This window comes from Mobula hypostoma, chromosome 4 (genome assembly GCF_963921235.1).
Source record: "Mobula hypostoma chromosome 4, sMobHyp1.1, whole genome shotgun sequence".
Lineage (NCBI taxonomy): Eukaryota > Metazoa > Chordata > Chondrichthyes > Myliobatiformes > Myliobatidae > Mobula > Mobula hypostoma.
Genome location: NC_086100.1, coordinates 27,950,790 through 27,975,610, shown reverse-complemented (window position 1 = coordinate 27,975,610; position 24,821 = coordinate 27,950,790). Strand labels below are relative to the sequence as shown.

Here is a 24,821-nt window from a genome sequence, read left to right as displayed (position 1 = left end):
TGCTGTGTGTGTTACAACCCATCTTCTCTGACTTCTGGTATGGCTGCAATAAACCAATACACGAGCAATAATTTCATACAACTAAATGAAGATAAAACTGAAATGAGATAAAACTTTGGTTGGTCCCAAAGCCAAAACAGATATACTTCCTGATAAACCATAAGACCATAAGACAAAGGAGCAGAAGTCGGCCATTCGGCCCATCGAGTTTGCTCCGCCATTTTATCATGAGCTGATCCATTCTCCCATTTAGTCCCACTCCCCTGCCTTCTCACCATAACCTTTGATGCCTTGGCTACTCAGATACCAATCAATCTCTGCCTTAAATACACCCAATAACCTGACCTCCACTGCCGCCTGTGGCAACAAATTCCACAGATTCACCACCCTCTGGCTAAAAAAATTTCTTTGCATCTCTCTTCTGAATGGGCGCCCTTCAATCCTTAAGTCATGCCCTCTCGTACTAGACTCCCCCACCATGGGAAACAACTTTGCCACATCCACTCTGTCCATGCCTTTCAACATTCGAAATGTTTCTATGAGATCTCCCCTCATTCTCCAAGGAATACAGTCCAAGAGCGGTCAAACGTTCCTCATATGTTAACCCTCTTATTCCTGGAATCATTCTAGTGAATCTTCTCTGAACCCTCTCCAATGTCAGCACATCCTTTCTTAAATAAGGAGCCCAAAACTGCCCACAGTACTCCAAGTGAGGTCTTACCAGTGCCTTATAGAGCCTCAACATCACATCCCTGCTCCTATACTCTATTCCTCTAGAAATGAATGCCAAAATTGCATTTGCCTTCTTCACCACCGACTCAACCTGGAGGTTAACTTTAAGGATATCCTGCACGAGGACTCCCAAGTCCCGTTGCATCTCAGAACTTTGAATTCTCTCCCCATTTAAATAATAGTCTGCCTGTTTATTTCTTCTACCAAAGTGCATGACCATACACTTTCCAACATTGTATTTCATTTGCCACTTCTTTGCCCATTCTTCCAATCTATCCAAGTCTCTCTGCAGACTCTGTTTCCTCAGCACTACCGGCCCCTCCACCTATCTTCGTATCATCACCAAACTTAGCCACAAAGCCCTCTATGCCATAATCCAAATCATTGATGTACAGTGTAAAAAGAAGCGGCCCCAACATGGACCCCTGTGGAACACCACTGGTAACCAGCAGCCAAGCAGAATAGGATCCCTTTATTCCCACTCTCTGTTTCCTGCCAATCAGCCAACGCTCTATCCACGTATGTAACTTTCCCGTAATTCCATGGGCTCTTATCTCGTTTAGCAGCCTCATGTGCGGCACCTTGTCAAAGGCCTTCTGAAAATCCAAATAGATTTGGGATCCAAATAAACTTGGGAACTTGGCTCCTCATGAAAAATCAGAAGTAACTAGCCTTGGTGTTATCCTTGATTCAGATTTGAATTTTAAACCTCACATTAAGGAAGTAACCAGAGCATCATTTCTACACCTAAGAAATAATGCAAAGGTACAGTGCATCTGTTTCTGTCATGTAACGATGCTGAGAAACTACGAAGTGTAATTCATGAATAGACTAGGTTACTGCAACACATATTTTACTAGTCTTCAAAGCAACCTATTGACAAACTTTATCTTATTTAGAATGCCACTGCTAGACTTTTAACTAAAACCAGGATGAGGTATCACTCCCATTCTAACTACTCTGCCTTGGCTTCCTTTATCTTTAAGAATCGATTTTAAATTTCTCTTATTTGTTTTTAAAGCTCTCAATGGTCTGGGACTGGAGTACATCACAGAATCGCATTCATTTTATAATCCTGCTCGAGCTCTGTCTTCTTTCACTGGTCTCTTAAATTCAAACAATCTTCCACAAAAGATAATTGACATCTCAGCTTTTTAAAATTATGCTTCTAAATTGTAAAACTCAATACCTCAAACCATAAGGGATGCAGACTCAAATGATGCTTTCAAATGCCAGCTCAAAACTTATTTATTCAACTTTGCTTTTAAGTAACATAATTTTGCCTTTTATTTTTATGTTTGAACTTTATCCCATTGTAAATCAGTTTGAATTACATCTTTTTTTAAAGTGCTCTGAAGATAATTTATTTAGATAAACTAAATTAACTATCATCCTTTAAACAAAACAGGTGAACTGAAAGCTATCATCCAGTTGAATTTGAGATGTCTCAGCCATAGAGTTAGTGAGTCTTTGAATCATAGCATGGAAACAAATTCTTCAGCCCAAATGGTCCTTGCCGACCAAGATTCCTGTCTGAGCTAGTCCCAGTTGCCTCCTTTTGTCCCAAATCCTTCTGGACCTTTTGTATCCATGGTTCTTTTAAATGATGTTTCAATCACTTCCTCTGGCAGCTCAGTCAATATATGGAAAAAGTTGTCCATCAGGTTCTTATTAAATCTCTCCCATCTCACCTTAAACCTATGCCCTCTGGTTCTCAATTCTCCAACCCTGGGAAAAGACAATGCTGATTGATCCTATCTATGGCTCTCAAGATTTTATGCACCTCTATAAAGATCATTCTCCTGCACTCCGATGAACAAAGTCCCAACCTGCTGGTCTTCCATATCCAAGTTATAACCCTATAATTCTCCTCTGCACTCTTCCCCGCTTAATAGCCTCTTCTCTGTAACAGAGTGACCAAAACTGGGACACAGTATTCCAAATGCAGTCTCACCAGTATCCTGTTCAACTACAACATAACATACAAAATGCCGGAGGAACTCAGCAGGTCTATGGAAATGAATAAACAATCAATGTTTCGGGTTGAAATCCTTCATCAGGATTGCTGCTTCTGTTTTTCCCGTTTTATTTTCTGCTCTGATCGCTGATAAATAAATTTCAAAATGCTGTTTAAATCTTTTCCAGTTTTCAGCTAAGTTTCCAGTCAGCTGAAGCGTTGGTAGAGGTTGCAAAACTTCCATTTTTAAAGCTGTTGCCAAACAACGAAAAAGTTTGCACTCTTTTTTTTTGATTATCTTCGCTTCTCCCGTGTAAGCAAAACAAATTATTCTTCCAGACCGATTTCTGACACCATGTTGTGTTCTTTACACATACCGTGGGTTACTAAGAACAAACCATATTCTGGAAGAATTAAAACTAGAACGTTCATTTACAACAGCAAACAGCAAGCACGTCTTTAACATACAGTTTCCAGATCATTCTATCATTTCCGCGCATGCTCCCGACTCTGTCCAATCACGTTCTTACATGTGACACGTGATATTACCACACTCCTGAATAGTCAAAGAATAGCAAAGGTATTACCCGGGCAAAGGAATCTACGCTACCCAGGTGTTCCTCATGTTCCTGATTCACTCGCCACGTGTTTTTTTTTTGGGCTCACGCTTGTATCTGCGATGGTTATTCTTCGAAATTACCACTGCCAGCACACAGAAAGCTTCCACTCTTATATCCATTCCTTATCAATTCAAATGTTGCATTCCAGTGTCATTGGCCATGTGTCTGATCTCTAACACCTCGTTACTGGCTCTGCTCCAAGCCAGCATCCATTTATTGCCCTCTTCCCATCAAGTGACAGTCGATAATTTATGGCTGTTTGTTCTCAATCAGCAATGAGCTCAAATCACTCCAGGCAGACACTAACCCCAGCATTCACAAACCTACATGTTATATCCAACCAAAGAACATCTCACAAATAATTTCTTATTTGGAAATGACCCCTGGTCCAGGAGATTACCTGAAGTACCATTGTGTCTTCTTTAAAACATTGATCAAGCCCAGCATGTCAAGTTCACAAAATGGAGAATACAGTGTCTTCACAAATTCCAACCCCAAGCATGTGGCAAGAACAAAGACAATTATTCTATCTACCTCCACTGTCCTTGATTCATTTGAATTCACGGATTTGTAGACTGCGTTTCTTTCTGCCCAACACCACAATGGCTTGCATTCTCAATGAGATTCCATGTGAGAAAACAGTTTTATTCTTACAAAGGCAACAAAAACTTGTCAAGCAGTCAGCAACATTTTCCAACCATCCTACAGAAAAACTGTGGGGTGGGTGTGGTAACATTGTGGTTAACAAGACACGTTACAATGCCAGCTGTAAGATTCAAGATTACTTAATGTCATTTCCAGTACACAAGTGTAAAGGAGAACAAAATAATTGTTACTCTGGGTTTGTTGCAGCATAAAAAGTACGATAAGGTAAAGAACACAATAATAAAAAACGCAATAAATATAAACAAAGAGTTCAATTTCTGCTGGTGTCTATAAGGTTTTTGTAAGCTACCCCCATGCCCCCATGCTTCCTCTTGGTGCTCTGGTTTCCTCCCATATTCCTAAAATGCACAGTTAGGGTTAGTATATTCTGTTGGTGCCAGAAGTGTGGTGACAGTTAAGTCAGTCAACCATTCTCTGATTACCACATTCAGCAGCACATGTATGGAAATCCCAAAACTTGGGTTAAAAATAACACTTCTGATCAGTACCATTGGCACCTGCTGGTAAAATCCACCTCGTTGGGAAGAACTCATAACTTACCCCAATAAAAGAATTATTTGTATGGCACTACTTATGTCTTATTCCTAGCCTACAATCGTATAAAATGCATATTCATTATTACCTGTTCGGTTATTCTTCACATCTGCAACTTTGAAAACATTGTGGTTGTGATACGTAGACTTTATGTAAATAAATGTATTGGAATAATTACCTTTTCTTTCCTTCTTGGATCCAGGAATGTTGCTATTCATATCAACACTGCCAACAATAAGTTTTGTGTTTTCATTTGATGAAACGGAATGTAAATCTGATTCATTGTGTTATTTGTAAAATGGGGGGAAAAAAACCAAAGTAATGAGCAAAGAGATCACAATTTAAGATCACAGAGCAGTTGCAAAATAAACAAAACCTTGATACAAACATTTCCCAAACCTAATATGAACATAGCAGTTTATAAACTAGGAATGACTACACTACTCGGCCTCTCAAGCCTGCCCCATCATTTAATAAAATTATTACTAACCTGTTGGTAACCTCAACCCCACCTTCTTATCCTGGCTTCTTCCCCCTTCCTTTCCAGTCCTGATGAAGAGTCTTAGCCTGAAACTTTGGCTGTTTATTCCTCCCCATAGATGGTGACCTGCTGAGTTCCTCCAGCATTTTGCATGTGTTACCCTGCATTCCTGTCTACCCATTGTAATCTTTTTACCTACCGTACTTTCCAAGTATCCATGTACCATTGCCTTAACAATATTCTAAAACTCTGCTTTCACAACTCTTTGAGTGAGACAGATTCAAAGACAACAGCCTGCTTTGAGAGAGAATGTCACTTCATCTCTGTCTCAATGGGCAGACCCTTATTTTTAAGTAAAGACCACTGGTTGTACATTCTTGATAAGGAATCATCTTTTCACATCCATCCTGTCAAGATCCCTCAGGATCTAAACTTCAGTGGGAACAAGCCGCACTTGTCCAGTCTTTTCTTGTAAGATCATCTGCACATTCCAGGAATCAGTCTAATAAGCCTTCTCTGAACTGCTTCCAATGCATTAACATCTTTCCTTAAGTAAGGGAATTAATACTGTACTCCAGGTGCAATTCCACTAATGCCTCATGTAGCAGAAGCAAAAATCCCCTAACTTTCTATTCAATTTACTTTGAAATAAATGACAACCTTCTGTTAGCTAATTCCTTGCTCTACTTGCAAATAAGCCTTTGTGAATCATGGATTAAGACATCTGGATTCATCTGAAATCTCTCACCATTAGATAATGTTATTTTTAGATATAATAGCCAATTTTACATTTTCTCACATTATACTTTACTGACAGATCTTTGCCCATTTTCCTTGTGGGTCCTTTTGTGTTTCTCTTATATCCTCTTCACAACTCACTTCTCTACCTAGCCACCCGACATCAGCAGAACTAAATTTGGTGCCTTCATTCTAGATAGTTATACAGTCAGTGGCCACTTTATTAGGTACATCTGTACCCCTTCTCAATAATGCAAATATCTAATCAGCCAATCATATGGCAGCAACTCAATGCATTAAAGCATGCAGACATGGTCAAGAGGTCCAGTTGTTGTTCAGACCAAACATCAGAATGGGGTGGGAATGTCATCTTTGACCATTGAATGATTATTGGTGCCAGATTGAGTGGTTTGAGTATCTCAGAAACTGCTGATCTCCTGGGATTTTCACACACAACAGTCTCTAGAGTTTACAGCGAGTGGTGTGAGAAACAAAAAACAATCCAGTGAGTAACATTTTCCAGATGTTTTAATCCATGATTCACAAAGGCTTATTTGCAAGTAGAGCAATTAACTAGAAAAACTAACAGAAGGTTGTCATTTACTCTGTGGTTGAAAACACCTTGTTAATGAAAGTGTTCAGAGGAGAATGGCCAGACTGGTTCAAGCTGTTAGGAAGGTGAAAGTAACTCAAATAATCATGCATTACAACAGTGGTGTGCAGAAGAGCATCTCTGAATGTTTAACACACTGAACCTTGAAGTGAATGGGCTAAAGCAGCCGAAGACTACGAACATACACTCAGTGGCCACTTTATTACCAGAGGAAGTATCTTACACAATCCTTTCCACCTTTCCAATATGACCTAAAATGTGATCAGAGCTTCACGTAAATACTAAAACTAGATAAAGAGAACTTAATTAAATAAATAACACAAAAAACATAATACTTGTTCCTTTATTCATTTTAAGTCAATTTTATGCAGAAATAGAGAAAATGTTTACAGGGTTCACAAACTTTCTAGCACCACTGTGTCTCTTCACATCAACTTTTGTTGCTATTTTTACCCTCTAAATTTTTGAGACCAGGTATAGGAATTTAACTGCCCGTGGACACCATATATAGTACTGTGCAAAAGTCTTAGACACACACACACACTCACACATATATATGGTGCCTATGACTTTTGCACAGTACTGTAGTAACTTTATGTCTTGCACTGCACATGATACATGTGAATGATGATAAACCTGATTCTGATGTGGGTCTCTATTCTGAACTGAGTGAGAAGGGAATCATGGTTGGAAAAAGAGGAAGGGAGATGGGAGGGAGTGGAAAGCAACAGAGAGACAGAGACATTCTGTAATGATTAATTAACCAGTAGTTTGGAATTAAATGACCTTGTCTGGTGTCTCAGGGCTGGGTGTGTCTGCAACACCCACCCCCCAACCCTGACACCCCTTCTCTGCCACACCCCTCTTCCCCTCTTGCGGCACTCCACCCTCGCCAATCCCAACATCCTTTGCTCACATCACATTTACAAACTCGCTCTTCACTCTACGTTGACAAATTCAGTACTACGTGAAAGTCTTAGGCACCCGAGTTAAATATATATGTGCCTAAGACTTTTGCACAGTACGGTATATTTTTCCTTAATGTTATGAGCAGAATAAGTGCAAATCAAGTGTATACTGTATGCCTACAAAAACACCTCCAGTTGACTGTTGGGGAAATGAGGATAAGGAAGAAAGAAATCCATGCCTCTGTATGACCCTGTACGTCACAAGACAACATTTGTCCTGTAGCCAAGTTTATTGTTTAAATAATTCATCATCCCTTTTCCCAGTCTGTATTAGAGGATATGCTAATTATGCATTTATAATACACTGCATAAGAGATTTATATAATATCCATCTGCACCTTCCAGAACAGGCTTTGATGTTTCGCCCTCAATATCTGAAGATGCCCCAGATTTCTTCCTCGCCACATGTTCGGCATAATTGGCAATAAACGTAATCAGCTCATAAGCCCCCTCACACTGCAGATTATTTCCATCCAGAAGCAGATCTCTGCAAAAGGGACAATAGAACAGGATGACAGAACGAAATTATTCATTGTCAGTCAATCATTTTACAAAACCTTGCTACTCTGTTTATATTGTTAACAAGTCGATAAAACTATTCCAACCCTGGGCAATGTATGATTCTGGAGAATGTACTTCAAACCTGGAATGAGTTAGATTTTCTGACATTCATTTGTGCTACAATCTAAATCAACCATTGATATAACACACGTCTAGACTCCAGCAGTACAGAGGGCACAACTAAAGATCTGGAATTTGAGTTTAAATCCCACGACAGAAACTTGGAAGTTTATATTCATGAAATTAATTAGCTTAGTTTCAGTAGTGGGGTCTATGAAACTCTGACATAAACACCTTCTGGTCATCTAATATCCATCAGGTTCACTAATGTCTACTTGTTTCTTTTCAGGTTCTGTCTCTCTAAACCACAGCAATGTTGCTGATGTTTAAATGGACCCAGTAAGCCATCTGGAACAAAGGCAATTCAGGAAGGGAAATAAACACTGGCCTTTCATAGACACCAACATCCCATAGGAACCAAAGTCATTCTGCAAACTGGGAGAAAAAAAAAACACTGAACAACTGGGAGCTGAATTTAAGGGAGGCAGAGACTCATCCAATTTAAACGCAAACAACAGGAATTCTGCAGATGCTGGAAATTCAAGCAACACACATCAAAGTTGCTGGTGAACGCAGCAGGGCCAGGCACTCACTCTTCCTTCAGTTAGTCCTGACGAAGGGTCTCGGCCTGAAACGTCGACTGTACCTCTTCCTACAGATGCTGCTTGGCCTGCTGCGTTCACCAGCAACTTTGATGTGTGTTGTCATCCAATTTAGACTGGAAGCATCATTGCTAGTTCAAAGTAAATTTATTATCAATGTACGTACCATATACATTACTATATACAACCCTGAGATTCATTTTCTTCTGGGCAGGATGATGAATTTTGCTGTTTCTGAGACCAGGAGGATGTCTGGTCTCAAGGTGGTCTTGACGATGTGCTGTGTGGAGCTGCCAGTCGTCAGCGGGTGCCAGAATCCCCGTGGGTGCCTCTAGTACATCATCCTGCTGGAGCTGACAGTGCCGTGGGAGGAGCATCTGGAGGAGGCCCCTGGGAGGAAGCTTGCCAGATACGAGGAACTGGCCAGTGACGGTCAGAGACAGGGATGGAAGGCCAAGTGCATGCCCGTTGAAATGGGCAGCCAGGTCTTCGCTATGGACAGTCTCCTCACAGAGCCCCCAGCACATTGGGCATTGCTGGTACAAGGAGGCAGAGAGCCACTGGAAACATCACCGAGGCAGCAGATAAAGCCTCAGGATGGCTCTGGATGAAGAGAGCAAGTCCATGGGGATCTGCAGCACATGCTACCTGAATACCAGTTGTGGCTTGATCTGTCATGGCTGGGTCACCTGGGTGAGGGTGTCTGATGCTGAAAGACCTGAAACATCCAGTGACCTAAGGTTACATCACTGATGATGTGTTTAGAGTATTGTAGAAAGTATTCTTTAAAAAATACTAGTGAGCTAATACAAAGCTAAGTACTTTTATTTCTGTTTCCCAATCACTTTGCTATTTTAACCAATATACAGTACTGTGCTAAAGTCTTGAGCACCCTCGCTATATATATGGTCTGAGATTTTTGTACAGTACTGTATATCAAGATCGTGACTGATCCTTTACCTCAACATCCATTTTCCTGCATTACCCCCATATCCTTTGATTATCTTATTATCCTCAAATCTATCAATATCTGTTTTAAATGAATTCAATGACTGATTCTCTACAGCCTTCCAAGGTAGGGAATTCCTAAGATTCACCGACCACAACATAAATAACATAAATATTTTTTTCCTTATCTTGGTCCCAGTTCTTCTGAAACTGTGACCTTGGTCCTAAACTCCTGAGCCAGGGGAAGTATCCTCCGTGCCTGTGAGGAGTTTGTACATTCTCCCGTGATCAAGTAGCTTTCCTCCAGTTGCTCCAGTTTCCTCCCACAGTCCAAAGATGAACAGGCTAGGATTAATGAGTTGTGGACACACTATGTTGGTAGGCAGCCCAGTGCAATCCTTGCTGATTTGATTTGATGCAAACAGCACATTTCATTGTATGTTTCAATGTTTTGATGTATGGTTAAGTGTACTATTAATGTAAATGGGAGCTTCATGGCTGGCACGGACTTGATGAGCTGAAGGATCTGTTTCCATGATGTGTGACTCTATGTCCCTCTCATCAATGGGGGGAACGTCCCTCTCATCAATGGGGTAGAACGTCCCTCTCATCAATGGGGTAGAATGTCCCTCTCATCAATGGGGGAACATCCCTCTCATCAATGGGGGGAATGTCCCTCTCATCAATGGGGGGAACGTCCCTCTCATCAATGGGGTAGAATGTCCCTCTCATCAATGGGGGGGGGGACGTCCCTCTCAGCAGTGGGGGGGGGAACGTTCCTCTCATCAATGGGGGGGAATGTCCCTCTCATCGATGGGGGGAACGTCCCTCTCAGCAATGGGGTGGAACGTCCCTCTCAGCAATGGGGGGAATGTCCCTCTCATCAATGGGGGGAACATCCCTCTCAGCAATAGGGTAGAAGGTCCCTCTCAGCAATGGGGGGGGGGAACGTCCCTCTCATCAATGGGATAGAATGTCCCTCTCATCAATGGGGGGTTTGCCCCTTTCAGCAATGTTGGGGGGGGGAAGAAATGTCCCTCTCAGTAATGGGGGTGGGTGAACGTTCCTCTCAGTAATGGGGGTGGGTGAAGTCAACACTCACAACACACTGGAAGAACTCAGCAGGTCGGGCAGCATCCGTGGAAGCAATCAGTCAAAGTTTCGGGCTGGAACCCTTCGTCAGGACTGTAGAGGGAAGGGGCAGAGTCCCTACAAAGAAGGTGGGGGGAGGGTGGGAAGGAGAAGGCTGGTAGGTTCCAGGTGAAAAACCAGTAAGGGGAAAGATAAAGGGGTGGGGGAGGGGAGGCAGGAAAGATGAAGAAGGAATAGGGGAAAATACAATGGGTAGTAGAACGAGGCGGAACCATGAGGGAGCTGGGGGAGGGGGCAGAGTGAAACTGGGATGGGGAAGGGAATTACCAGAAGTTGGAGAATTCAATGTTCATGCCAAGGGGCTGGAGACTACCTAGACGGTATATGAAGTGTTGCTCCTCCAACCTGAGTTTAGCCTCATCATGGCAGTAGAGGAGGCCATGTATGGACATAACCGAATGGGAATGTGAAGCGGAGTTGAAGTGGGTGGCAACTGGGAGATCCTGTCTGTTGTGCTGAACGGAGCGGAGGTGCTCGATGAAGTGGTCCCCCAATCTGTGTCAGGTTTCACCGATATAGAGGAGGCCGCACCGGATGCAATAGATGACCCCAACAGACTCACAAGTGAAGTGTTGCCTCACCTGGAAGGACTGTTTGGGGCCCTGAATGGTTGCAAGAGATGAGGTGTAGGGACAGGTGTAGCACTTACGCTTACAGGGATAAGTGCCGGGTGGGAGATCCGTGGGGATTGACGTGCGGATAAGGAAGTCGTGGAGGGACCGATCCCTGCTGCAAGTGGACAGGGGTAGAGAGGGAAAGATGTGCTTAGTGGTGGGGTCCTGTTGAAGGTGGCGTAAGTTGCGGAGGATAATGTGCTGGATCCGGAGGCTGGTGGGGTGGTAGGTAAGGACAAGGGGAACTCTGTCCCTGTTGTGGTTGTGGGAGGATGGGGTGAGGGCCGAAGTGCGGGAAATGGAGGAGATGCGGGTGAGACATCATTGATGACGGTAGAAGGGAAACCACGATCCTTAAAGAAAGAGGACATTTGAGATGTCCTGGAATGGAAAGCCTCATCCTGGGAGCAGATGTGGCGGAGACGGAGGAACTGGGAATAGGGAATGGCATTTTTGCATGTGACAGGGTGGGAAGAAGTATAGTCGAGGTAGTTATGAGAGTCAGTGGGCTTGTAGAAGATGTCAGTGGACAGTCCGTCTCCAGAGATGGAGACCGAGACATCGAGAAAGGGGAGAGAAGTGTCCGAGATAGACCAAGTGAATTTGAGGGCTGGATGGAAGTTTGAAGTAAAGTCAGTGAAATTGACACGCTCAGCATGGGTGCAGGAAGCAGCACCAATGTAGTCGTCAATGTAGTGAAGGAAAAGTTGGGGAGCAGTACCAGTACAGGTTTGGAGCATAGACTGTTCCACATAACCAGTGAAGAGGCAGGCATAGCTGGGACCCATGCAAGTGCCCATAGCTACACCCTTGGTCTGAAGAAAGTGGGAAGAGCCAAAAGAGAAGTTATTAAGTGTGAGAACCAGTTCCACCAACTGGAGGAGGATAGTGGTGGTGGGGAACTGGTGAGGTCTATTATCCAGAAAGTAGCGGAGGGCTTTGAGGCCTTCTTGATGGGGAATGGAAGTGTATAAGGATTGGACATCCATAGTGAAAATGAAGCGGTCGGGACCTGGGAATTGGAAGTTATTGAAGAGGTGGAGAGCATGGGATGTATCCCGGATGTAGGTGGGTGAACGTTCCTTTCAGCAATGGCGGGGGGGGGGTGGTGGGAAGTAGAAATGTCCCTCTCAGCAATGGGGGGGGGGAGCGTAGAAATGTCCCTCTCAGCAATGGGGGATAAAGGAAGTCTCCTTGACATTACCCAATCATGCAGGCAAAATAAAACCAAGCAGTGTAAAATGAAATACTGACCTGCTAACATTGGTGTTGCAGTATCACATCTTCTTTCTTAGCCTGACAGCAAGAGATCTTCACTCCTTGTAAGGAGGGGGAGGGAACGTCAACTCAGACCATGAGAGGCCTGCGTCGGGCATTTTCATGCCTTACAAGGCGCAGATTGGAAGTCTGTGTGGGGTGCTACTCCTCGCACAGACTCTAGATCAATGTGTGGTTAAGTGCCTTGCTCAAGGACACAAACATGCTGCCACAGCTGAGGCTCGAACTAGCGACCTTCAGATCACTAGACGAATGCCTTAACCACTTGGCCACGTGCCCAACACTGGGGTTATATTCTCTCAAAGGATGAGAAAGAACTAGCCCAGTAGTCAGTTAAAGCCATTGGAAAAGTGCTACATAAAAACGAGAGATTCTGCAGATGCTGGAAATCCAAAGCAACACACACAAAACGCTAGAGGAACTCAGCAGGTCAGACGGTATCCATGGAAATGAATGAACAGTCAATGTTTCTGGTCAAGATCCTTCTTTAGGACTGAAGTAGAAGGGGGAAGGTATCAGAATAAAAAGGTGGGGGGGAGGGAAGAAGGCTAGCTGGAAGGTGATAGGTGAAGCCAGGTGGGAAAGGTAAAGGGCTAGAGAGGAACAAATCTGATAGGAGAGGAGAGTGGAGCATAGCAGAAAGGGAAGGAGGAGGGGAAATGATAGGCAGGTGAGGAGAGGTAAAAGACCGAAGCAGGGAATAGAAGAAGAGGGGAAATGGAAGGAAAAAAAACTTTTTACCGGAAGGAGAAATCAATACTCATGCCATCAGATTGAATATAAGGTGTTGCTTCTTCAATTTTCTTTGTTTCTTTTGGTTTGGATCAGGATGAAAGGTTAGCACTATTAACTCGAATGGAACTCACTGGTTAGCCGGCTCTTTAAGTGAATGCACGCAAGACCAAATTTCCAAATAAGCACTATACTTTTCTTTTACTGTTACTGTACAGAATTTCTTTTTTTATAGAAACATAGAAAATAGGTGCAGGAGTAGGCCATTCGGCCCTTCGAGCCTGCACCGCCATTCAGTACGATCATGGCTGATCATCCAACTCAGAACCCTGTACCTGCCTTCCCTCCATACCCCCTGATCCCTTTAGCCACAAGGGCCATATCTAACTCCCTCTTAAATATGGCCAATGAACTGGCCTCAACTGTTTCCTGTGGCAGAGAATTCCACAGATTCACCACTCTCTGCGTGAAGAAGTTTTTCCTCATCTCGGTCCTAAAAGGCTTCCCCTTTATCCTCAAACTGTGACGCCTCGTTCTGGACTTCCCCAACATTGGGAACAATCTTCCTACATCTAGCCTGTCCAATCCCTTTAGGATTTTATATAAGCCAACTATCTCAGTATTCAGCAACAAGCATTAATTCAGCAACATCATAAATTAAAACAGATTTCAGCTAATTCACAGGTAGGGCACCCAAAACTATTTCTATTACCTAATGGCAGTTTTGGCCACCAGCTCTCCCAAGAATGATCCACTTGGAGGTCCTAGATCACAGTAACACATGCTTAGTGTTAACAGCTGACCATTTCCCTTCAGTCCATGGCATAGTCCTCGTAGGCCTTCATCGAGAAATCTGACAAATATATGATCAAGTGACTTTTTTAATTATTAGTAGCTTCAAGACATCATTAAAAACAAGAAATCAGTGTAATATCATGGATCAGCATATTCTGGATTAAAATCAGCTTTTCAATGCGAATGTACCCATTACATCAGATTAAAGATTTTATTTTGTCAAATTCGGTCTTGGATTTTATAATCTGTCATTAGTTCACCTAACTATTTCTTAAATGAATTAATTATGAATTTTCTCGTGAATGCTGAGTTGAGATCTCAAGTACCAACCAGTATTTGAATGATCTTTTCGTTGTTTTGGCAGGCCCTGAATGCTGAGGAATGCTGAATCATTTGGCTATATTTGTGAACAGTTGAATGATAGTTAAACTTGAACTTGATCTTTCCAGTCCCTTGAGTCTAGGCAACATTCTCATAAATTTCCTTGGTGCTTTTTCCAGCTTATTGGCATTTTTGTGTATCAGGATAACCAAAGCTGAACACAATATTAAATATGACCTCACTGATGCCTTGCACAGCGTTGTTGGGAAGGGAGCTCCAGCATTTAGGCCTCTGTAATTTACAGGGACCCGGGTTCCCGATCCACCTGACCACTGCTACACTGTGATTAGGAATGCCCTCTGTTCTATGCCTAGACTGCATCTCTGGAAATTTGATCACATGGCTAACCACCCCTACCAGCATTCAGGCAGAGGCTAAAGAGCGAGACTCCAGAGATAAGGACAACAAAAAGGTGGTCGTGGGCGGCAGAGGGGCGGGATTGTTTTGAGTCAGTGGACTGAGCCACGTTATAAAAACAATCATACACAAGCGTGTCCCCACAAAATCAATCAGAGTCTTCCCCAACCAGAATATCTGGATGAACCATGAGATCTGTAATCTGCTGAGAGCCAGATCAGTGGCATTTAGGTCTGGTGATACAACAGGTCCAGGTACAATCTCCAGAAATCTATTACCATTCCTGCCTGAGAAGCAGCTTGGATCCACTCCAATTGCCTACTGTCACAGCAGGTCCACAGCAAATGCCAATTCATTGGCTCTTCACTAAACCCTGGAATAACTGGACAGCAGAGATGCATAAAACAGGTTGTTCTTCACTGACTACTGCTTGGCACTCAATTCTATCATCCCTTCAAAACTAATAAGCTTCAAGACTTTGGCCTCAATACCACCTTGTGAAACTCGATCCCAGATTTCCTCACTTGCAGGACTCAGTCAGTTCAGATTGGCAACAATACCTCCACCAAGTTCTCCATCAGCACAGGTGCACCACAAGGCTGTATGCTTAGCCCGCTGCTCCAGTTGCTTTGTACTTATGACTGTGAGGCCAAGCACAACTCCAGTGCCATATTCAAATTTGTCGTTGGCCAAATGAAAGGTGGTGATGAATCACAATACTGCAGGGAGGTTGAAAACTTGGCTGAATGGTGCCACAACAACCTCTCACTCAATGTCAACACGACCAAGGAGCTGATTGTTGACTTCAGGACAAGGAAGCCAGAGGATCGTGAACCAGCCCTCATTAAGGATCAGAGGTGGAGAGGGTCAGTAACATTAAAGTCTTTAGTGTTACCATTTCAGAGGATCGGCCCTGGGGCCAGCATGTACTGTAGGTGCCAAAACGTAGAAAGCATGGCAACGCCTCTACTTTCTTAGAAGTTTATAAAGATTCAGCTTGTCATCTAAAAATTTTACAAACTTCTATAGATGTGTGATGGAGAGTATATTGACAGGTTGCATCACAGCCTGGTATGAAAACACCAATGCCCTTGAATGGACAAGCCTACAAAAAGTAGTGAGTACAGTCCAGTCCATCATGGGTAAAGCCCTTCCCATCATTGAGCACACCTATACAGAGTGCTGTTGTAGGAAAGCAGCATCCATCATCAAGGACCTTCGCCACCCAGATCATGCTCTCTTCTCACTACTGCCAGCAGGAAGGTGGTACAGGAGCCTCAGGACCCACACCACCAGGTAGGGTAGGATTGGTATAAATGGGTGCTTGATGGGCAGCATGCACTGGTCGGTCAAAAGGCCTTTCTCTGTGCTGTATCTCTCTGACTCTTTCTGCAACTCTATTAAGAAAAGGCACGACTGCGCAAGCGTGTGGTCGTCAGCCAGTTAGAACAGTGAGAAGAGTTTAAAGAGAGGTGGTTATTTCATCAGCGGTTTGATCGGGGCACGACTGCGCAAGCACGTGGACGCCAGCCAGTTAGAACAGGGAGAAGAGTTTAAAGGAGACAGCTTTATAGGGCGGGCGACAAAGTAGAGGGAGACAGAGTAGGAGGGCTTTGGCTCAATGGGTCGAGGCGAGGTACATTACTCGTGTAGAATACAGACAGGAAGAATGTGTGTGAGGCTGGTGTTCTGTGCTCAGTGTCAGATGTGGGAAGTCCTGGAGACCCCCAGCCTCCTGGATGGCCACATCTGCGCAAGATGCATCGAGCTGCAGCTCCTTAGGGATCACGTTAGGGAACTGGAGATGCAGCTCAATGACCTTCGCCTGGTCAGGGAGAGCCAGGAGGTGATAGAAAGGAGTTATAGGTAGGTGGTCACACAGGGGCCACGGGAGACAGACAAGTGGGTAACAGTCAGGTGGGGAAGGGCAAGAATCAGGTACTGGGGAGTATCCCTTAACAATACGTACTCCTGTTTGAGTACTGTTTGGGGGGGGGGTGCTGGCCTACCTGGGGGAAGCAACAGTGGCCACGCCTCTGGCACAGAGTCTGGCCCTGTGGCTCAGAAGGGGAGGGAAAGGAAGAGGAAGGCAGCAGTGATAGGGGGCTCTATAGTTAGGAGATCAGACAGGCGATTCTGTGGATGCAGAAAAGAAACACGGATGGTAGTTTGCCTCCCAGGTGCCAGGGTCCAGGATGTTTTTGATCGTGTCCACGATATCCTGAGGTAGGAAGGAGAACAGCCAGAGGTCGTGGTATGTATTGGCACCAACGACATAGGTAGGAAAAGGGAGGAGGTCCTGAAAATAGACTATAGGGAGTTAGGAGGAAGTTGAGAAGCAGGACCTCAAAGGTAGTAATCTTAGAATTACTGCCTGTACCATGTGACAGTGAGTATAGGTGGAGGATAAATGGGTGGCTGAGGGATTGGAGCAGGAGGCAGGGATCCAGATTTCTGGATCATTGGGACCTCTTTTGGGGCAGGTGTGACCTGTACAAAAAGGATGGGTTGCACTTGAAACCCAGGGGGACCAATATCCTGGCGAGGAGGTTTGCTACAGCTAGTGGGAAGAGTTTAAACGAGAATTGCTGAGGGGCGGGAACCAAACTGAAGAGACGGAGGAAGAGGCGGTTGGCTCACAAATAGAGAAAGCTTGTAGAGAGTGTGAGAGTGAGGATAGGCAGGTGATAGAGAAGGGATGCGCTCAGACCGATGGCTTGTCTATGAGCTTAGAGCATGGATCAGTATGATGTTGTGGCCATTATAGAGACTTGGATGGCTCAAGGGCAGGAATGGGTACTTTGAGTGCCAGGCTTTAGATGTTTCAGAAAGGACAGGGAGGAAGGCAAAAGAGGTGGGGGCGTGGCACTGTTGATCAGAGATAGTGTCACAGCTGCAGAAAAGGAGGAAGTCATGGAGGGATTGTCTACAGAATCTCTATGGGTGGAAGTTAGGAACAGAAAGGGGTCAATAACTTTACTGGGTGCTTTTTATAGACCACCCAATAGTAACAGGGACATCGAGGAGCAGATAGGGAGACAGATTCTGGAAAGGTATAATAATAACAGGGTTGTCATGGTGGGAGATGTTAATTTCCCAAATATTGATTGGCATCTCCCTAGAACAAGGGGTTTAGATGGTGTGCAGTTTGTTAGGTGCGTTCAGGAAGGTTTCTTGACACAATATATAGATAAGCCTACAAAAGGAGAGGCTGTACTTGATCTGGTATTGGGAAATGAACCTGGTCAGGCGTCAGATCTCTCAGTGGGAAAGCATTTTAGAGATAGTGATCACAATTCTATCTCCTTTACCATAGCACTGGAGAGAGATAGGAACAGACAAGTTAGGAAAGTGTTTCATTGGAGTAATGGGAAATATGAGGCTACCAGGCAGGAACTTGGAAGCATAAATTGCGAACAGATGTTCTCAGGGAAACATACAGCAGAAATGTGTCAAATGTTCAGGGGATATTTGCATGGAGTTCTGCATAGGTACGTTCCAATGAGACAGGGAAAAGATGGCAGAGTGCAGGAACCATGGTGTATAAAGGCTGTTGTAAATCTACGCAAGAAGAAAAGAAAAACTCACAAAAGGTTCAAAAAACTAGGTAATGATAGAGATCTTGAAGATTATAAGGATAGCAGGAAGGAGCTTAAGAATGAAATTAGGAGAGCCAGAAGGGGTCATGAGAAGGTCTTGGCGGACAGGATTAAGGAAAACTCCAAGGCATTCTACACGTATATGAAGAACAAGAGGATAAGACATGAGAGAATAGGACCAATCAAGTGTGACAGTGGAAAAGTGTGTATGGAACCCGAGGAGATAGCAGAGGTACTTAATGAGTACCTTGCTTCAGTATTCAGTACGGAAAAGGATCTTGGCAATTGTAGGGATGACTTGCAGTGGCCTAAAAAGCTTGAGCATATAGACATTAAGAAAGAGGATGTGCTGGAGCTTTTGGAAAGCATCAAGTTGGATAAGTCACCGAGATCGGATGAGATGTACCCCAGGCTACTGTGGGAAGTGAGGGAGGAGATTGCTGAGCCTCTGGCGATGATCTTTGCACCATCAATGGAGATGGGAGAAGTTCCTGAGGATTGGAGGGTTGTGGATGTTGTTCCCTTATTCAAGAAAGGGAGTAGGAATAGCCCAGGAAATTATAGACCAGTGAGTCTTACTTCAGTGCTTGGTAAATTGATGGAAAGGATCCTGAGAGGCAGGCTTTATGAACATTTGGAGAGGCATAATATGATTAGGAATAGTCAGCATGGCTTTGTCAAAGGCAGGTCGTGCTTTATGAATCTGATTGTATTTTTTGAGGATATGACTAAACACATTGACGAGGGTAGAGCAGTAGATGTTGTGTATATGGATCTCAGCAAGGCATTTGATAAGGTATCTCATGCAAGGCTTATTGAGAAAGTAAGAAGGCATGGGATCCAAGGGGACCTTGCTTTGTGGATCCAGAATTGGCTTGCTCACAGAAGGAAAAGAGTGGTTGTAGATGGGTCATATTCTGCATGGAGGTTGGTAACCAGTGGTGTGCCTCAGGGATCTGTTCTGGGACCCCTACTCTTCGTGATTTTTATAAATGACCTGGATGAGGAAGTGGAGGGAAGGGTTAGTAAATCTGTTGATGACAAAGGTTGGGGGTGTTGTGGATAGTGTTGAGGGCTGGCAGACATTACAGTGGGACATTGATAGAATGCAAAACTGGGCTGAGAAGTGTCAGATGGAGTTCAACACAGATAAGTGTGAGGTGGTTCATTTTGGTAGGTCAAATATCATGGCAAAATATTGTATTAATGGTAAGACTCTTGACAGTGTGGAGGATCAGAGGGATCTTGGGGTCCAAGTCCATAGGGCACTCAAAGCTGCTACACAGGTTGACTCTGCGGTTAAGAAGGCATATGGTGCATTGGCCTTCATCAATCATGGGAATGAGTTTAGGAGCCGAGAGGTAATGTTGCAGTTATATAGGATCCTGGTCAGACCCCACTTGGAGAGTACCGTGCTCAGATCTGGTCGCCTCAGTACAGGAAGGATGTGGAAACTACAGAAAGGGTGCAGAGGAGATTTACAAGGATGTTGCTTGGATTGGGGAGCATGCCTCATGAGAATAGGTTGAGTGAACTTGGCCTTTTGTCCTTGGAGTGATGGAGGATTAGAGGTGGTGCATAAGATGATGAGAGGAATTGATCTTATGCATAGTCAGAGGCTTTTTCCCAGGGATGAAATGGCTAACACGAGAGGGCACAGTTTTAATGTGATTGGAAGTAGGTACAGAGGAGATGTCAGGGGTAATTTTTTAAATGCAGAGAATGGTAAGTGCGTGGAATGGGCTGCCGGCGACGGTGATGGAGGCGGATATTATAGGGTCTTTTAAGAGACTCCTCAATAGGTATATGAAGCTTAGAAAAATAGAGGACTATGGGTACCCAAGGTAATTTCTATTGTAAGGACATGCTCGGCACAGCTTTGTGGGCCGAAGGGCCTGTATTGTGCTGTAAGCTTTCTATGTTCTATGTTTCTAAAAGCTCATGATGTGTCCAACACTTAATGTTTAATGTGTCTGCTTTCTGAGTGGTATTTATGCACCAAATCCTTGAAAGAAGCGTTTCCATATTGTAACAGACATGAAAAAAATCAGTATTTATCACTCTTCCTAAGAAACCTGGAGCAATAGAATGTGAATTACATGGAACCATAAGTTTAATGAGTCATATCACTAAGATACTTCTACGAATTTTGATGACAAGATACAAGCTGAAATAGGTTAAGAACAATGTGGTTTTGTGAAAGACAAAGGTACAAGAAACGCAATATTGATGTTAAGGATACTATCAGAACAAGCTATTCAATTGCAAAAAGATTTGTTTGTTTTATCGACTACACAAAAGCATTTGATAAAGTGAAGCACAATAAGTTATTTGAAATATTACAGGAAATCTAGATCTAGATTCGAAAGACCTCCGCCTAATCAGAAATCTGTACTGAGAACAAACTGCCGCTGTATGAGTAGATGGAGAAGTGAGTCAGTTTACGAAAATCAAGAGAGGCGTTAGACAAGGGTGTGCTTTCTCACCTGATTTGTTTAATGTGTACAGTGAAACAATATTACAAAAAATAAGAGACTCCTTGGGAACCAAAGTTGGTGGTGAAAACGTAAATAATTTCAGATATGCGGATGACACTGTGTTAATTGTAAGTACGGAGGAAGAACTACAAAACTTAATTGATATAGTTGTTGAAGAAAGTGCAAAAATGGGTCTATCGATAAATTGCAAAAAGACAGAATATATGATGATATCCAAAAAGGAGAATCCTATCTGCAGGCTGAAACTAAACGGGGAAGACATAAAACAAGTACAGAACTTTTGCTACTTAGGAAGCTGGGTGACATCAGATGGCAGGTGCGACATGGACATCAAAAGAAGAATAGGGATGGCAAAAGACACCTTTACGAGAATGAAGAGTATACTGACCAACACTAAACTAGGCATGACAACCCACCTCAGAGTACTGAAATGTTATATTTATTCAGTGATGTTATATGGATCAGAATGTTGGACAATATCTAGTAACATGAGGAAACGAACTGAAGCAACAGAAGTGTGGTTTTTGAGGAGGATGAAAAGAATATCATGGACGAAACGAATATCTAACGAGGATGTCATGAACAGAGCAAGCACAAAAAGAGAAATGATGTATGAGATCATGAAAAGGCAATGTAACTTCATTGGACATGTGATTAGGAAAGAGGAGTTAGAATGCACGGTAATTATGGGAAAGATTGAAGGGAAGAAAGCAAAAGGAAGGCAAAGAAATGATGATGGAGACAGCAGCCAGAGAACTGGAAATGAATACCAATGAATTGATCCACCTGACCCGAAACAGGAGTGTGTGGGCCATGGCAGTCAAAGCTCAAACCGGGCACGGCACCTGATGATGATGATGAACAGACATGCAGTTACCATACACACACAAATTCTACAAAATTACACACATGGACTGCATAGTGCCAGTGGGAAACAACTGCTTCTAGGTAAAGTGATCTTGGCAATAATGTCAAGGGTTAGTTATATCCGAGAATATGGAGGGGATCCATAAATGCCCTTTTGGTGGGTGTACTGTACAAGTTCAAGTTCAGTTCTTTGTCATTCAATGGTACACATGTATACCACCAAACAAAACATCATTCCACTGGGGCCAAGGTACATATCACAGTACATATAACTCATACACATGACACATAAAGTAATATTACCACAAATAAATTAACAAATAATAAGGCTCATTTATGACACAAGTGAAAAAGTCAACAGTATAATACTAGTGGTGCTTCATGTGTGATGAAACCTTGGTGCTGGCTGGGAGTTCAGTACCCTTATGGCCTGAGGAAGAAGCTGTTTCCCAACCTAACAATTCTTGTCTTAATGCTATGGTCCTTCCTGCCTGATGGTATGGGACCAAAGGGACAGCTGGATGGCTGGGAGAGATCATTGACAATGCTAAGGGCCCTGCGAACACTGTTGATAGGTGGAAGAGAGACCCTGATGTTCCCCTCAGCAGTCCTCGCAATCCTTTGTAGGGAATTGCTGTCAGATACCTTGTAATTCCCATTCCAGATGGTGATGCAGCTGGTCTGGTCACTCTGGATAGTGCTCCTGTAAAAACTGGTTAGAATGGGGACAAACAGTGGAATCTGGGATGTGAGTTTTCTAGCCCCTTTTTTATCTTGTAGCTTTCTGCTCCTGAAAAGGCCCAAGCACCGTAACTTCTAACAAACTCATACTTCACAGGCTTCGACCGGCTTCTTGTAGCATGGGTTTCTTGTAGGGATTTACAAGCTGGATAAATGGACAGCATTATCTTGTACTTAAGAATGACACTGGGGTCACTGCAGGAGAAAATGCATTCTCTTCTGTAAACTGACCTCTCAGGTATTATAACACAAGGGGTTGGGGTCTTGCAACTTAATGCTGCATTCCACTTCAGGTGAGTAGTGAAGGTGATATTCAACATCATATTGTGAGCCTTTGCAATGACGACACAACAGTCCGAATTAAATGTACAAAAGCATTTTTATAAAATTATGCTTCAATAATAGAGGTTGTATACTTACTCATTGTAATCCAGAACAATGCAAGTCAGCACACTAAAATTGAGAGATTTCCCAAGCCTTTCAATTGACCAGGTATCAATTCCACAATCCAACAATTCAATTTTGGAAAACGGATAAGACGTCCGTCCACGGAGTTTGAGAATTATTGCCTGTGTGGTCACAAACAGACCCAGATGAAACAAGCCGACATGACTAACATTAAAACATTACATAAATCTAAAATATCACTGGAGCTTTTTCACACAGTGCAGATTTCAGGAAAGCCAGTGCACAACCCAACCACAGGAAAGCCAGGACATCACGCCCTGTCACTTCCCAACTTCCTAATTTCTGGGAGAAGCAAAAAGATACAAGCATATGAATAATACTGGAACAGCAATACTAGGTGGAATAATTCTCTTTCTTTCTTTCATGTGATCAGAACGCTCCCAAGAGATGGGCAGTGTTGTTTGATACAAGGACATAGGAAATCAGTGCCAATGCAGAGTACCATCCCTCAAGCCAGTCCCACCATCAAAGGCTGATCTACTTACTGCAGCCTCAAGTTCATTTTCCAAAGTTCAAAAGTTCAAAGCAAATTTATTATCAATTGGGAATATGTTACCATCTATTACCTTCAGATTCATTTTCTTGCAGCCATTTACAGGGAACAAAAGAAATACAATACAATACTTTGCATAAACAGACAGAGACTGACAAATACTAATGGCAAAGAAGACAGACTGGGCAAATAAAGATAATACCAAGAACATAAGTTGCAAAGAGTCCTTGCAAGGTCAGTTTGTAGAATCAGTTCAGAGCAGTGGTGAATGAAGTTATCCACACTGGTTCAGGATAATAACTATTCCTGGGATCTAAGGCTTCTGTACCTCCTGCTTGATGGTAGCAATGAGAAGAGAGCATGCCTGGGTGGTGGGGGTCTTTGCTGATGGACGCTGCTTTCTTGTGGCAGCGCTCCACTGTGGGGTGGGGGCTCTGCCTGGAATGGATCGGGCTATATCCACCTCTCTCTGTAGCCTTTTCAGTTTCCTCTCTCTCTCTCCCCCTCCCAAACATCACCTCTGCACTTCTTGGGAGAGGCCAGAAGAGAAAGAGCCCATGGAGGATAATGGAAAAGTGGCACAAGATGGAATAACGCTCTCGGACTCTCCCTGTGATCGGAACGTTTCCAAGAGATGAACAAAGTTGTTGATATGACAGTGTTCTGTCCCATCAGCATCACGGCTGATCCATTTACCGCAGCCTCAAGTTCATTTTCCAAAGTTCATGGTGCTTCCATGACAGGCTCTGGTGCAACCAGCTAGGATACTCTCCACTACGGATCTATACCAGTTATAGAACTTCAACAGAAGTTCGTCAAAGTTTTGGTAACATGCCAAATGTACGCAAACTTCTTGGAAAGTAGAGGCACCACCATGCCCTCTTTGCGGTAATGAAATTCACTGACAGCTCCCCCCAAAATCTTTATGCACTCAACAATTAGACATTCACAGCCTTTGGAACAGAAAATTGTGATGAGCCACAATATACCTATTACCTAAGAGGTGGATCATTTTCCTATAGAGCAGGGGTTCCCAACCTTTTTTATGCCAAACACCCCTACCAATAACCAAGAGGTCCACGGACCCCAGGTTGGAAACCCCTGCCTTAGATAGTGAACCATAGTACCAATCTATTCAGTCAGGGGAAATAACCTTTGAGTATCACCCTAAGTAACACCATAATTTCTCACCAGATCTAAAGGACTGAAACATTGTCTCTCTCTCTCTTTCTCCCCCCCTCCCTCAGAGTTTAGTTACATCATCTCCAGAAAGGAGCATCCTTCACAGCCAGGATGTCGTGCCCTTCCACCTCCCAAACATCACCTCCGCACTTCTTGGGAGAGGCCAGAAGAGAAAGAGCCCATG

At 43.5% G+C, this 24,821-nt stretch overlaps 1 protein-coding gene across 2 annotated transcripts in view; it reads right to left on the bottom strand.

The window, feature by feature from the left end:
- The window catches only part of LOC134344745 (uncharacterized), a 129,990-nt gene that overhangs the window by 39,250 nt on the left and 65,919 nt on the right, over positions 1–24,821 (bottom strand). Inside the window, exons 4-7 of one of the 2 annotated variants that reach the window (XM_063044826.1) lie at positions 22,915–23,063; positions 13,969–14,109; positions 7,648–7,796; positions 4,688–4,783 (exon numbers count right to left, since the gene is read on the bottom strand). In XM_063044826.1, the coding sequence (XP_062900896.1) occupies positions 4,688–4,783; positions 7,648–7,796; positions 13,969–14,109; positions 22,915–23,063 (535 nt within the window). The remainder of the gene's footprint in view (positions 1–4,687; positions 4,784–7,647; positions 7,797–13,968; positions 14,110–22,914; positions 23,064–24,821) is intronic. The other variant, XM_063044827.1, reaches the window with a different exon arrangement.